General features: G+C 41.2%; 1 protein-coding gene across 1 annotated transcript in view; it reads left to right on the forward strand.

Moving 5' to 3' along the window:
- The window catches only part of DIS3L2 (DIS3 mitotic control homolog (S. cerevisiae)-like 2), a 429,536-nt gene that overhangs the window by 138,481 nt on the left and 275,698 nt on the right, over positions 1 to 15,357 (forward strand). The window contains exon 7 of the mRNA XM_006866746.1: positions 2,532 to 2,779. Coding sequence (XP_006866808.1) covers positions 2,532 to 2,779 — 248 coding nt within the window. The remainder of the gene's footprint in view (positions 1 to 2,531; positions 2,780 to 15,357) is intronic.

The raw sequence follows: 15,357 nt of genomic DNA on the forward strand, positions 1-15,357 counted from the left end.
TGGCCCAGGATCGGGCAGTGTTTCTTTCTGCTGTGTGTAAGGTTGCTAGGGGTCAGGACCAACTCAATGGCACCTAGCAACAACAACAACAACAACAACCAGAGGTTCAGGCTGGATTCAGAAGAGGACGTGGAATGAAGGATATCATTGTTGACGTCAGATGGATCTTGGCTGAAAGCAGAGAATACCAGAAAGGTATTTACCTGTGCTTTAGGGACTATGTGAGGATTATGACCAGCTATGGGCAACATTGCAGGAATTGAGTATTCTGGAACACTTAATTGTGTTCGTGAGGAACCTGTACATAGACCAAAAGGCAGTTGTTTGAACAGAACAAGGGAACAGTGAAAGGTTTAAAATTAGGAAAGGTATGTGCTTGGGTTGTATTCTTTTACCATATTTATTCAATTTGTATGCTGAACAAATAATCTGAGAAGATGGTTTATATGAAGAAGAACATGTTATCAGGATTGGAGGAAGATTCATGAACAACCTGTGATATGCAGATAATACAACCTTGCTAGCTGAAAGTGAAGGGGACTTAAAATATTTACTCATGAAGATCAGAGACTACAGTCCTCAGCATGGGTTGCACCTCAATGTAAAGAAAGCAGAAATCCTTAGTACTAGACCAATAAATAACATCCATATAAATGGAGAAAAGATTGAAGTTGTCAAAGACTTCATTTTGCTCAGATCAACCATCAACAGTCATGGAAGCAGCAGTCAAGAAAGCAAGTAATGTATTGCATTAGCCAAATCTGCTGCACAAGACCTTTTTAAAGATACAAGAGCAAAGATATCAGTTTGAGGACTAAAGTGTGCCTAACCCAAACCAGGGTATTTTCAGTAGCCTCACATGCTTGTGAAGGCAGGACAGTGAATAAGGAAAACTGTAGAAAAATTGAAGCTTATGAATTATGGTATTGGAGGAGAATATTAAAATACCACAGACTGCCAAAAGAACAAACACATCTGTATTATTACAAGTATAGCCAGAATGCTCCTTAGAGGCCAGGATGGCCAAGCTTCGTCTCTCATATTTCAAATCAGGAGGGACCAGTCCCTGGAGAAGGACATCATGCTTGGTAAAGTAGAGGGTCAGTGAAAAAAAGGAGGGCCTCCAATGAGATGGGTTGGCACAATGGCAGCAGCATTGGGCTCAAGCATAGCACCGATTGTAAGGTTGGCCCAGGACTGGACAGTGTTTCGCTCTGTTTTGCATAGGATCGCTATGAGTAGGTGTGGACTGGACAGCACTTAACAACACTACCATCTGTGAGTCTTGGTGTGGTGCTGTAGGACAAAGTCTCGACTGCTACGTGCAAGATCTGCAGTTCCAATCCGCCAGCTGCTCCTTGGCAACCCTATTCAAGGCTGTTATGAGTCAACTGACTTGATGGCACTTAACAACAACATCTGATTGAACAAGGAGTCCTGGTGGTACCGTGGGCTAGCTTTGGGCTGCTGACCATCAGGTTGTTGCTTCCAACCTACCAGTGGATCCATAGAAGATAGATGAGCCTGTTACTTGCATGAAGATTTTCAGTCTTGAAATCTTTATATGTTCTTGTGTGTTTGGAGCCCTGGTGTGGTGCTATAGGATAAAGCACTGGACTGCACGGTTGGTTTGAACCACAGCTGAGCCACAGGGAAAGACAAGACTGCTGCCATAAAGCTGTGTAGTCACAGAGACTTTCTGCAGGGGTCGCTCTAACTCAGAACTGACTCGATAGCAGTGGGTTTCGTTTCTTAATCTATGTGAACAATTTACAGAGTCTCTTATAGATCTCTTATAGTGGTTACGAATTGAGCTGAGAACCTTAAGGTCAGCAGTTCGAAACTACCAGCTGCTCCGCGGGAGACAGATGAGGCTTACTGCTCCCATAAAGATTTACAGCCTCAGAAGCCCTGTACAGGGTCGCTATGAGTTGGAACCGACTCGACGGCACTTAACAACAACAACAACAGCTTACAGATCTGCCTTATGGGTGTTTGCAGTCAATTTTGGGATGGAACAGTGAATCACAAATTAACAAACCTTACCCACCTTGCATCCCAAACGAATTCCATTTGTTTCCTTAGTACGCTTGTACACCAAACATATGAGTGAGCTCAGTATGGAACCTAATGTTCCTGCCAGCCGGCCGGAGTCTTACACATCCTCTTAGAATGTACGTCTTGGTTGAAACACACTTTTATCTAAAGCATCTGTCCATTGCAGGGTTTTTTTCTTGAATGCATATGGTCACTGGAGATCATAGATGTTGCAACTTAAATATAGATTCGTCACAGAGTGTCACAGAGAACCGCTTCATTTTTTTTTCTTTTTAAGTTTTTATTATGAATTGAGTGAAAGTTTACAAGACAGATCATCAGTTTTACATTCAACAAATCATACCCTTTGTTTCATTACAATGATTGAGAACGACTTCATTTTGATGTAGATAAACTGCTGGCCAGCTGACTTCTCTTCACTGTTGCCCTGCCCTGTAGATTCACAGTATTGACCTTGTGTTTGGTGTTTTCAGGTGGTTTACATCTTGGAGAAAAAGCATTCCCGGGCAGCCACGGGCCTCCTCAAGCTCTTGGCTGACAAGAACAGTGAGCTGTTTAGGAAATATGCCCTGTTTTCCCCCTTGGACCATCGAGTGCCTAGAATTTATGTGCCTCTCAAGGACTGCCCCCAAGACTTTGTGACCCGGCCTAAAGATTACGCCAACACGTTGTTCATCGGCCGCATCGTGGACTGGAAGGAGGACAGCAATTTTGCCCTGGGGTAGGTGGTCTCTGGCAGGAGAAACCATGGGTCCCAGGCAGAACTTGAGGTGGCTTCTGGGTCACCTTTTATTTATTAAAGCATGGGGCCTGATTCTTCAGAAATCGCCTTTCACTATCACCTCAAGTGACCACTTGTCAGTTCTTGAGTTCACAGCTGTTACCTTTAGTGTTTGTGTCTTGGTGTGAGCACATTGTGAACCCCTGTCTTACTTCCTTTTGTGTCGTGAATGTGAATCCCTTTTGTACTTGTGTACCACTGAGAATTCATGGCATCTGACAAGCAGAGCCCTTCTTCAAAGTCTCATGGTCAAATATGCAAAACTCCAAGTGTTTGTGGGGGTGGGAGTGAGGGGTAGCCCCAGTCTCTTTTGCTTTAACATATGAATATGAAGGTATTTTGGAATGATTTGCCTATTTGATGTTGATCATAAGAGGTTTTACCTTTGGCTTTAAAAATTAAATTACCTTGCTGTAAGCACAAAAAAAAGGAGTCCTGGGTTAGTGCACCAGACTGCAAAGCTGTTTGAACTGCAGGGTCAGTGGTTCAAGCTCCCCAGCTGCTCCTTGGAAACCCTATACAGGGGCGCTATGGATTGGAACAGACTCGGGGGAATTAACAACAAAGCACAAAAAGGTTCCTCTGGAAGCTGCTAGAAACCTCTGTAACTGAAATGAAGATACAGAGTGTCATAGTTGACTGGTCATTTTGAGCTGAATTAAGTGCTGGACCTCTTATCTTCTCGCAAGTGGTATTTTTTTTTTTTTTTCTTTTTTTTTAAAAGCAACATTAAATCTCAGCTGTGTCTTTACTTCTTGTTGGGTTTTTTTGTTAAGTGCCATCAAGTCAATTTCAATTCATAGCAATCGTGTATAGGATTTCCGAGGAGTGGCTGATGAATTTTACTGCCCTTTATAATTGCTGGTGTCTGGTTTATGCGTCACAAGAAAATGAAATAAAAGGATATGAGCTAGAAAAGAGTTTGTTCTGACATTTGCTTTTAGTCCAGTGTGGTGACCTGCTTGCCAGTCATCTAACGTGGGCAGGATGGACCTTCTGGGAATGTTCTCGGGTTCCGAGGGTGGATGCTGAAGGATTGGCCCCAATGTGCTTCTTTTCTAAGATTTATTGTACACTTTGCCTCGTATGCCTAGTGAAGTAAGCCACGTCAGGTCTGTGTGTCATACCCAAGGCAATTTAAACAACACCACCCTGTTTCACATTCTCAGCTGTCTGAAGAGCAGTGTCCGATCTGTGATCTCGGAGCTGCTCTGAACCTACCCTTTTCTGCTCTTACGTGGTATGATTGCAGCATCATCATTTTTACACCTAACTCACTATCCAGAAGTGAATTTAACCCCATAAGCTCTAAATAGACCTTCTCTGAAGCCTGCCAGCTTCTCACCATCAAATGAAATGGCCGCTAATGGCCGTGCCCCCCAGTCCCTGTTAACTGTGCTTACCTCCAACCCGGAAACCTGCCTTGCCTCTTATCTGCCTATCTGTCAGACCTCTTTGTGCACACTTGATTGGACTACTTCCTTAGTTTTCAAGTGGTGAGGGTGTAGTCAGGAAATCTCCCTGGTGTGAATTTCGTCTGTTTCTTCAATGGCCTTCCTGGCTCCTTTTCACAGCTGAGCAATTACTTCATCAAGTCCCCCCTCCCCATGCCTCCTTCCACCACCACCCTCACCCTCCACCCCCTCGCCTGCCCATGGCTCAACTTTCAGCCAAGCAGTAGACAGGTCTGTAAGATGAACAGTCATACCAGGGAGGTGCGTACTCCTTAGAACAATCAACATTCTGTGGGTTCAGAAGAGCAGCATTTGCCCAGTGATAAAGCTCAGAAAGCAGGATGGGATAGGAAAGAGGAAGGCATGGAAACAGGAAGTCCAGGCAAGAAGTAGGAAAAGTTCTGATGAATTGAGGGATTGCAATCAAGGTCGAGAATCAAGATGTGTGTGAATTTTTGACGGGAGTATCCATTTGCTCTGTAAAGTTTCACCCTGTAAAAAATCACAAGAAAAAGTTTAAAAGGAAAAAGCTATGACTGCTTTCTTCTCATGGGTTAATTTACTACAAAGGGAGTGAGTGATGCCTTTGAAGCCGCAAGTACATTTGCATCAACAGAAAGAGTCTGTTAAAATAATTTGCTGTTTTTATGTTAATTCTAGAATTATCATATATCTACATATATTAATATATTAGTCATATAATGAATCATGTAATTTTTTCAAAAGATAAGGATTCTCATATTTAGATGGAAAAAGGAATGAATTTTTTTCACAATATCCTTAATATAAAGACATTAGCAGTCTTTAATAGAAATAGGCCTTTTTTAAAAAATCTTTGCACAAAAGACAAAAAAAATTATTTTAAGCAGTAAGAAATGGCAGGTTTTCCTGGTGCAGTTCTCAGCTGACCTCTGTCTCCCGAGGGTGAGGGCTGCAGCTGTTGAGCGTGTTGGTGGTCGCCTTGCCATTTTGTTCTGGCTATCAGTTACCGATCTTTAGGAATTGAGGTCACTGGTTCCCAGTCAACATGCCGTGTGCTGACTGCCTGGGTTCCCTCTCTCCTCTGTGCCAGGTTTTGACCAGACATGTGAAGGTAGGACTTGCTCTGGTGTGAGTGTGTGTGACTGCTCTCTACCACAGCGACTTCCTTCTGAATTGCTTCCTTGCCCTTCCCCACCGCTCCCTTTAAAAATATTGAACTTCCTCTGTCTCCTGTAAGTAGGGGAGGGTCCATTACTGAAGAAGGACATCATGCTTGGTAAAGTGGAGGGTCAGTGAAAAAGAAGAAAACCTTTAAGGAAATGGATGGACACAATGTCTGCAACAGTGGACTCAAACACAGCAATGACTGTGAGGCCGGCCGGCGCAGGCCAGGCAGCAGGCCGCTCTGTGGTACACAGGGTTACTAACAACAACAACAACAGCTCACTCCAAAGTCATTTCCTTCTTCTGTAGCTAAATTCCGTTTACTAGACGTGTATTGAACTATTATTGTATGAGGAGCACTGTGGGTTAACATGCTGTGCGTTCTTTATTCAAGGAGATGATAGAAGGACTGTACGTGAATGTCACAGGGATAATATGATTGTAGGACATGAAATACCACTTGACCTAATTTAAATCAAAGTGGGGATTAATATGAGAAACTGGTGATTCTCTTGGAACCCAGGGCAGGAAATAGAGGGAGGTCTCAGGAAGAATTCCGAACTAAAATGGCAGCCAAGGTATCACAGTTTCACATGTACGTAAGAAAAAGATTGACTAAAATGCAAATACTAGTAGAATATATGATGAAAGTAGCTTTGGAAGCACCATTGATCTTGGCCTCCCCTTCAGTGTCAAAGGAGCCCTGGTGGCACTGTGGGTTAGGCTGCTAACTATAAGCTTGACAGTTCAAATCCATTAGCCAATCCATGAGAGAAGGATGAAGCTGTTTGCTCCTTGTCAAGATTTACAGTCTTGGAAACCCAGTGTAGGGTTACTATGAGTCGGGCTCATCTCGATGGAAGTGGAGTTTTCAGTGTCAGTGTTGCCTCTGTTGCACCCCTAATGGCGCCTACAATGACGAAGAGCTCAAAAAGAAGTATAGTATTCAAGACCTCCATTTATTACAAAACTATTTTCCATCTTGTTTTTAGAACTATATATTTCATATCTTAGTTGAGCCTTGTTCAACTCTGTATACATAATAACTACTTATTTTCACGATTCTTTGTCCTGTGATACTACAATAACAACCCAAGCTCTGTGTTTGATGGCTGTTAACAATCAGTGCTTTTGTGATACGTCGCAATGTAGCTAGTTCTTTTCATAGTATTGTAAATCTTGTCCAGGATGGTTTAAAAGCCGTATTGATTTTCTCACCAGAAATAATTTACATTTATGTAGTCAGATCTATAGTTTAAAGAGTTTTCTAACCCTTTTACATGATCTTTCTCTTTACACACTCTTTCATTGGAATCTGTGCCTGTCTTTTCTCAGAACCTTCTGAAATTTGCTGTCCTAAAGTATAGAGTCTACAACTCTAGCTTTCCCCCAAGATGTTATAAGCAAAGAAAACATCAGGGTCACTTTTTCTTAGACTGCTCATGGTTTCTTCTTGAATATTTAAGAATAAGTCTTGAAGAAAATAGAAAAGTTTTACATTCACTACTGTGCGGAGCATAATACTGTTTCTTGGCAACCCTGAGGCCTAACTGAAGATATACAACATGGATTAACCTAGAGCAAATGGACATACTGGTGTTATTTTCTCCAGCAAACTTTGATGGCTTTGGAGAGTAGGGAATGAGTAGGCCAGGACATATATAACAGGGTTGAGATTTTTGATTGATCATGGGTTGTATAGATTTAATGGGAAACTCGAAATTAACAATAGGGAATGGGTCATAGTACTGATAGTCTCCACAAGAGCGGAGAGCATCAGGTTCCATTGGATTGACTGACAAGGTGAGGTGAAAGGAGGAGAGGGAAGCTCAGGCTAATGATGTGTGTGGTGGAAGAGGTCGTGGTTCAGGTGGGGACTCTGCTTTAGCATTCCCCCATCTCCCCCATCTCCAGACTGTGTACCTTATATTTGGTCAGTTGTCAGACTAATACTGGTTGACTGATAGAAATTAATGCATTTCCTCTTCCATTCAGTTTTGCTAAATACTGAATTTTTTATGTTGTAGATATAAATTGGAGAGGTGGTCAACATTTCATTGTATCTAGTAGGAAAAGAAAACTGTTCTAGGCAGGTAAAAAAACAAACCAAACCGGTTTCATTGAGGCCTAGCCTACAAGATTAGCAAAGTGAAGACTAGCTCTAGCTCAGGTTTTCTATACACAAAAGGGGGTTTCACCTTTTCAAGTACCCTGCCAAGGTCTAGTGGCTGTGAGGAATATTATGCTAGGAGCTTGTGTTAGCAAGCATAGACTTTGTCAGCTACTTCCAGGGGCCTTGGTCCTAGGTGAGTGATAAGAGAGAAGCCATTCCGGCTGAGGAGGGGGCTCTATGTTTGTGTGACTGTTGGGCTCCACCTGGTGGCCTATAAGGATCGGCTTTGGAAAAAGCTACCTCTTCAACATAGAGGCCATACTGGTCCAAGCAGGGGAGAAGGGTTCTGATGCAGGCGAGGGTGATAGACCTGTGGTTTCCTTTACTGCATACAGCAGACTGGAATGGTTAGTTCTTCCAAGGTCCTCATCTTCATCTACACTCTTTAGTATACGTTCTGGAATCCCTTTTAAGATGGAAGAGCACCTTAGATGCTATTAGCCATCTGTTCCACCCCTTAAGTAGCTCAGCCTTCTCTCTTCTTTCAAGACCTTCTCTAAGATCAGTGTCCAGCCTCCTTTCTTCCCCCATTCTTTGATCTCTTTTACTCATCTGCTCACCTGACACTTTTCCTAAAGGTTCCATTCCTTACTTCTGCCCTCAGCTGTGCTGTAATACTGAGCCAGAGAAGGGACAATACGTTACATGTTCTCTCCTTTTTTATAGAGAATAATACATAAATATACAATCAGAGACACTATGAAGTTGCCACACTTATTTTCCACTTTGGATGTGGACTGAAATACTGGGCCCTAGGTGTAGCTGATGTTTGATTGTTCCTCTTTGCAGGTTCTTAGGGATCTGGCACCATTAAATGGGTTTGCACGGAGTCTCCAATCTGGACCCACATACCTCCGAGCATTTTTTTATTGAATAAGAGTGGTGATGATAGTGGTGGTCACTACAAGGATGTATGGCTGTCTTCCTGTGTATCACCCTGTTCTATAAGGATCTTTAGTGGGAAAAGGGGGGATGAATGGCTGAGGATACAAATGGTGACTTGTGTTTTTCCTTTCTTTTCTTTAAGGCAAAGAGGCCATTTGGTCTTCCTTGTCATAATTCCTTAAGTCTGTAACTGGTCCTTTTCCTCATAAGTGTTTTACTCACACATCCCTCAGGTTAGTGGAACGAATGCTTCTTTATGTAGAATGTTTGCATACACACCCCACCACCCTTACCTGTCAGCAGTAGGAAGTTGGGGCTGTGGATTTGTTGATGCGTCTATAGTAGGACCTAGTTGTGAGGGCATTTATCTTGAATGGGAGTAGTATTCATGAAGGAACTCCTTTGAGAAAAGATTGAATTACTGATCATGATATTAATGAGGAAAGCATTGCTAGTATATTAATAAGCATTCCTAACTTTTATTTTTCCAAATAAAGACATACACTGACGGTTCAGATTATTCCAATGATTCTATCATTTCATCCCCAGATATGTAGATATAGTCACTATTAAGAGTTTGGTTGTCTTTGTCTAAAGTATTGCTCTAAAACTGTTAACATACAAAATATGTTTTACAAATGAGAATATTTACCTAGCACGTAATTTTTGAAATCTGATGTTAAAATGAACCCATGAATTTACCACCCAAATTAAGAAATTGTTGTTTTTGTTAGGTGCCATCAAGTTGATACTGACTCATAGTGGCCTTATGTACAACAGAACAAAACTCTGCCTGGTCCTGCGCCAACCTCACAATAGTTGCCACGCTTGAGCTCATTGCTGCTGCCACTGTGCCAGTCCATCTCAGTGGGGTCTCCCTGTTTTTCTCTGACCCTCAACTTTACCGAACATGAGGTCCTTCAACAGGGACTAGTCCCTCCTGGTAATATGTCCCTCCTGATAGTATGGGAAATGAAATCTGGAGACCTTGGCTTCCAAGGAACATTTTGGTTATATTTCTTCCAACACAGATTGGTTTGTTCTTTTGACAGTCCATGGTACTTTTTAATATTCTCCTCCAACACCATAACTCAAATGCATATGAAGCTATTGAAAATACCATGGCTTGGGTCAGGTGCACCTTAGTCCTCAAACTGAGATCTTTGCTCTTTCACACTTTAAAGAGGTCTTGTGCAGCAGATTTGCCTAATGCAATACGTTGTTTGATTTCTTGACTGCTGCTTCCATAAATGTTGATGGTTGATTTGAGCAAAATGAAGTTTTTGGCAAACTATACCACCCAAATTAAGAAGCACAATATCACTAAGGGTGTTGAGTGTAGAGCCCTAAGAACACTCCTAACTGCGAGGTCAGCAATTTGACTCCACCAGCCGTTCCACAGGATAAAGAAGAGGCTTTACTTCTGTAAAGAATTCCAACTTCATAAACCCTACATGGAGTCCTGGTGTGGTGCTGCAGGATAATGCACTGGACCGTAAGGTCAGTCTGAAACACAAGGTCAGTGGCTGAAACTCACCAACGACTCCTTGGAAATCCTACACAGGGTCGCTATGAGTCGGAACCAACTCGACCGCATTGAACAACAACAAACGCTTCATAGGGCTGCTGTGAGTCGGAATCGGTCCCATTGCAGAAGATGGGTGTGACACAATAGAGTTGAATCTCTCTTTGAATTCCTTCTTATCATAAAAATCCCTCATTTTCTCCCATATTGAATTCGTGGCCCAATATGCTCATCAAAAATTGCTTTTAAAAATAATTTACCCATCTTTTCATCTGTAAATAATGTTTCATTTTGCTTGTGTTTGAACTTTATAAAAACTATTTTGCTATAAGTTCTTATTCTTTTATAGTTTGCCTTTTTCACTTAACTTGATATTTCTCAGATTTATTCATATTTTGTGCATTTTCATTTTGGGAGCTATACCAGACACCTCATTTCCCTTGGAAATGCCTTCATGTCTTTAGCTATTTTCTAAGCAGTTCGTTTTTTTATTGAGCGAATTTAGGCTTACAGAAGACTTGCCAAAATGAGAGCTCGAGAGCCTGGATGCCATGTTTGCAGCTTCTTCTTGGGCATCCACATTGGACTAGTTGCTAAGTGCTGTCAAGTTGATTCCGACTCACAGCAATCCTATATAGGATTGAGGAGTGGGTGGGGAGTTTGAACTGCCGACCATCCAGTTCAAACCGACCTCATGGTCCAGTGTATTACCCTGCAGTGCCACACATAGTTGTTATTGTTGTTATATGCCGTGGAGTCGGTTCCGACTCATAGCGACCCTGTACATGGTTTCTGAGGCTGTAAATCTTTACGGGAGCAGAAAGCCTCATCTTTCTCCCACGGAACAGCTGGTAGTTTCAAACTGCTGACCTTGCAGTTCCCAGCTCAATTCGTAACCACTACGCTACCAGAGCTCCATAAAGAATATTTATCAAAGCTAAGAAATTGAGCTTGGCCAAAAAAAAAAAAAAGCGCCTATTAACTGAAAATACAGAACTTACTGGATTTCATCAGTTCTTTTCCCCAGCATCACTTTTCTGCTTCTGAATCTGGTCCAAGATTCCACATGCAGTTAGTCGTCCTGTCCCCATGGTCTCTTCAGTTCATGATAGTTCCACAATCTTTACTTGTCTTCCGTGACCTCGATACTTGAGAAGAATCCTGGCCAATCTTTTGCTTTAACAGAAATTCACTCTCTCACAGTTTAGGGGCTAGAAGTCCAAATTCAGAATGCTGGCTACAGGGCAGGGGCCTTGCCTCCTTTCAGCATCTGTAGGCCCAACATGCTTTGGAGCTCCCCAGGGATCTAGACATCAGTCTTTCCCTAGATTTAGGAGCTTCATAGTGCAGCAAAGGCAGGTCCAAAGCATGCATTTCACGCCCAACTCCTCTTTCTTAGTGGCAGTATGTCCATCTTGGCTGGTTATTTTGTAGACTGTTTCTCACTTTGGGTCTGTTGAACATTCCTTATGATTACTTTGAGGATCAGCATTATGGGGAAGGATATCATAGAGGAGTTGTGCAGCTTGTCTGAGGATGCATGATGTTACTGTGTATTAATGGTGATGTTCACCTTGATTGTTTAGCTAATGTAGTACCTGCCAAGGTTCTCAACATAAAATTTTTTGGGTTATAATTACTATATTACAGTTTGAGGAAGTTATTTTCTTTTTAGACTATGCTATGTTATATTTCTCTTTTAACTTTGGGGAGCATAGTAGTTTCGTATGATAAGCACAAAGTCTGAAGTTCAGGCTTGCCAGCTGCTCTGTGAGAGAAAGATGAAGCTTTCTGATCCCATGAAGATGTAACACCTTGAAAATCCCATATAGGGTTGCTGTGAGTTGGAACCGACTCGACAACACTTAACAACAACATCAGCTTTTAATCTGTACTCACTCATTTAGCATGCATTGGTGTTTTCACACATTTTTAGTGGTGCATTTTGATATTTGATTTTCTGGAGTTGAAATATATACAAGGGGTTTCAAAAAGTTTGTGGAAAATTTCTATTACCTTTCTATTTCATTTTTCTAAGCATTTTTGAAGCCCATGTGTATAGTCTTAAAAAATTAATATTTTTAGCAGTTATTAACATGAAAAGTAGTCTTTTTCACATATGTTTTAACTTTTCAAGTTGTTAATGATAGCTTCTGAAGAGCCCAAGCTTTCAGTTGTGTCTACATTTTGGTGCCAGTGTGTTGAATTACACTGAGCTTTTGTATATTAATCCTGTATCTAGTCATCTTTCTAAAATCTCGCTACTAATCCTAATCCTTTGTATATAGCTTTCTGTGGGTTTTCTATGTAGTTAATAACATCATTGGTAAACAATCACAGATTCTTTCTTCTACCCTAATTACTGTATATTTTGTTTCTTTTTCGTATCTTCTTAAACTCACTATTCACAAATAGAAAGGAGGGATTTTCCATACCCAAACTGATAAAAGTTTAACTTTTTATAAAAGCAATAATTTGTTGTTGTTAAGTGCCGTCGAGTCGGGTCAAACTCATAGGAACCCTACATAGGATTTCCAAGGAACCCTACATAGGTTCCAAGCTGGTGAGCTTGAACCACTGACCTTGCAGTTCAAACTGACCTTGCAGTCCAGCACATTAACCCGCAGTGATAGCAGGCAGTTTTTTTCTTTTTCTTGATTTTTTTTTTTTTTGGTGTGTATATTAATAATTTTGCTAATGTGACAGCAGTTATTAAAGACTGTATTTTCCTAAGTATATATTTATGGTTTTTCTTTGTTTGACTTTACCATCTTCAGTGTTCATAATTTTTCTTTGTCGTTTTGAGGAAGAATAATGTGTTACTTTTTTTTTCAAGCTCAAAACATCCCTTTGTTTATTCACTTGTACGTTGAGCAAATGTGTATTGGACACCTAGCATATACATAATTCTCAGTTTGAAATGTAGAAGTAAAGAAACAGCTATTCTCCTGGTCATAGATGGAATTGTTTGTGTTGTGAGGTGCCGCCAAGTCGGTGCCGACTCATCGTGACTCCACGTACAAAAGAACTGCTGCACAGTCCTGTGCCATCCTTAAAATCATTGTTAAGTTTGAGCCCATTGCTGCTGCCACTGTGCCAATCCTTATCATTGGAGGGCTTCACCTTTTTCGCTGGCCCTCCAATTTACCAAGCATTCTATCCTTCTCCTGGACAGGTCCCTCCTGATAATATGTCTGGATTATGAGAGATGAAGTCTGGCCATCTGGCTTGTAAGGAGCACTCTGGCTGTACTTATGACAGCACTAATTTGTTTATAGCAGTCCATAGTACATTTAATATTCTTCTCCTACACCATAAGTCAAATGCATCAATTCTTCTTCATTCTTCCTTATTCAGTGTTCAACTTTCACATGCATATGAGGTTACTGAAAATACCTTGGCTTGGATCAGGTGCACCTTAGTCCTCAAACTGACATCTTTGCTCTTCAACACTTCATAGAGATCTTGTGCTGCAGATTTGCCTAATGCAATATGTTGTTTGATTTCCTGACTTCTACTTCCGTGAAAACTTCAATCTTTTCTGCATTTATCATCTTGTTATTTATTGGTCCAGTGATGAAGATTTTTTTTTTTCTTTACATTGAGGTGCAATCCATTGATGAAGACATCTTCATCAATAAGTATTTTAAGGCCTCTTCGTTTTCAGCAAGCAAGGTTGTATCATCTGCATATCGCAGGTTGTTAATGAGTTTTCCTCTAATCCTGATGCCACGGTCTCCATATAGTTCAGTTTCTCGGATTATTTCTTCAGCATACAGATTGAATAAGTATGGTGGAAGAATACAACTCTGGCACACACCTTTCCTAATTTAAAACCATTCAGTGTTCCTTTGTCCTGTTCAAACGGCTGTCTTCTGGTCTATGTACAGGTTCCTCATGAGCACAATTAAATGTTCTGGACTATGCATTCTGCACAATATTGTCCAAAGCTTGTCATGATCTACATAGTCCAAAGCCTTTGCATAGTCAATAAAGCACAGATAAACATCTTTCTGGTTTCAGCCAAGATCCATCTGATGTCAGCAGTGATATCACTTGTTGCACATTCTCGTCTGAATCCGGCTGGGACCTATGGCAGTTAATGTACTGTTGCAACTCTTTTTGAATAATCTTTTGTGAATTTTTACTTGCATGTGATATTAATGATATTATCCAATAAATTTCTGCATTCTGTTGGGTTACCTATATTTGGATTGGCACAAATACAGATCTCTTCCAGTCAGTTGGCCAGGTAGCTATCTTCCAAGTTTCTTGGCATACATGAGTGAATGTCTTCAGTGCTCCATCAATTTGTTGAAAGGTTTCAGTTTGTATTCCATCAATTCATGGAGTCTTATTTTTCTGCCAATGCCTTCAGTGCGCCTTGGATGACTTCTTTCTGTGCTATTGACTCTTGATCATATACTAACTCTTGAATGTTGAACATCATCCATTGCTTTTTGGTACTGTGACTCCTGATGCTTTCTGCATCCTTCAGTATTTTGCCCATTGCTGTTAGGTGCCATCAAGTCAATACCAACTCATAGGGACTCTATACACAACAGAACAAAACTGTGCCCAGTCCTGAGTCAACCTCACAGTTGTGGCTACATTTGTATCCATTGCTGCTGTCACAGTGTCAATCCATCTAGTTGGGGGTCTTCATCTTTTTCTCCTACCTTCCACTTTACCAAACATTATATCCTTCTCTAGGGACTGGTTCCTTTTGACAATATGTCCAAAGTATGAGAGACTAAGCCTAGCCATCCTGGCTCCCAAGTAGCACTCTGGATGTACTTCTTCCAACACAGATCTGGTTGTTCTTTTGGCAGTCCATGGCACTTTTAATATTCTGCTACAACACCATAACTCAAATGCATCAATTCTTCTTTGGTCTTTGTTATTCACTGTCCAACTTTCACATGCATATGAGGTGATTGAAAATATCATGACTTGGGTCAGGCACACCTTAGTCCTCAAGCTGACATCTTTGCTCATGAACACTTTAAAGAGGTCTTGTACAGCAGGTTTGCCTAATGCAATATGTCATTTGATTTCTTGACTGCTGCTTCCATGAGTGTTGATGATTGATTGAAGCAAAATGAAGTCTTTGACAACTTCAGTCTTTCCTTCATTTATATGTTGTTGTTGTCAGGTGCCATTGAGTTGGAACCGACTCATAATGACCATGCACAGCAGAACGAAACAATGTCCGATCCTGGGCCAACCTCACTACTGCTGCCACTCTTGAGTCCATCAATGATGCCACCTGGCTGATCAATCTCGTTGGGGGTCTTCCTCTTTTTCTCTGACCCTCCATCTTACCCAGCATGAC

The sequence above is a fragment of the Chrysochloris asiatica genome, unplaced genomic scaffold (assembly GCF_000296735.1).
Source record: "Chrysochloris asiatica unplaced genomic scaffold, ChrAsi1.0 scaffold00096, whole genome shotgun sequence".
Classification (NCBI taxonomy): Eukaryota; Metazoa; Chordata; class Mammalia; order Afrosoricida; family Chrysochloridae; genus Chrysochloris; species Chrysochloris asiatica.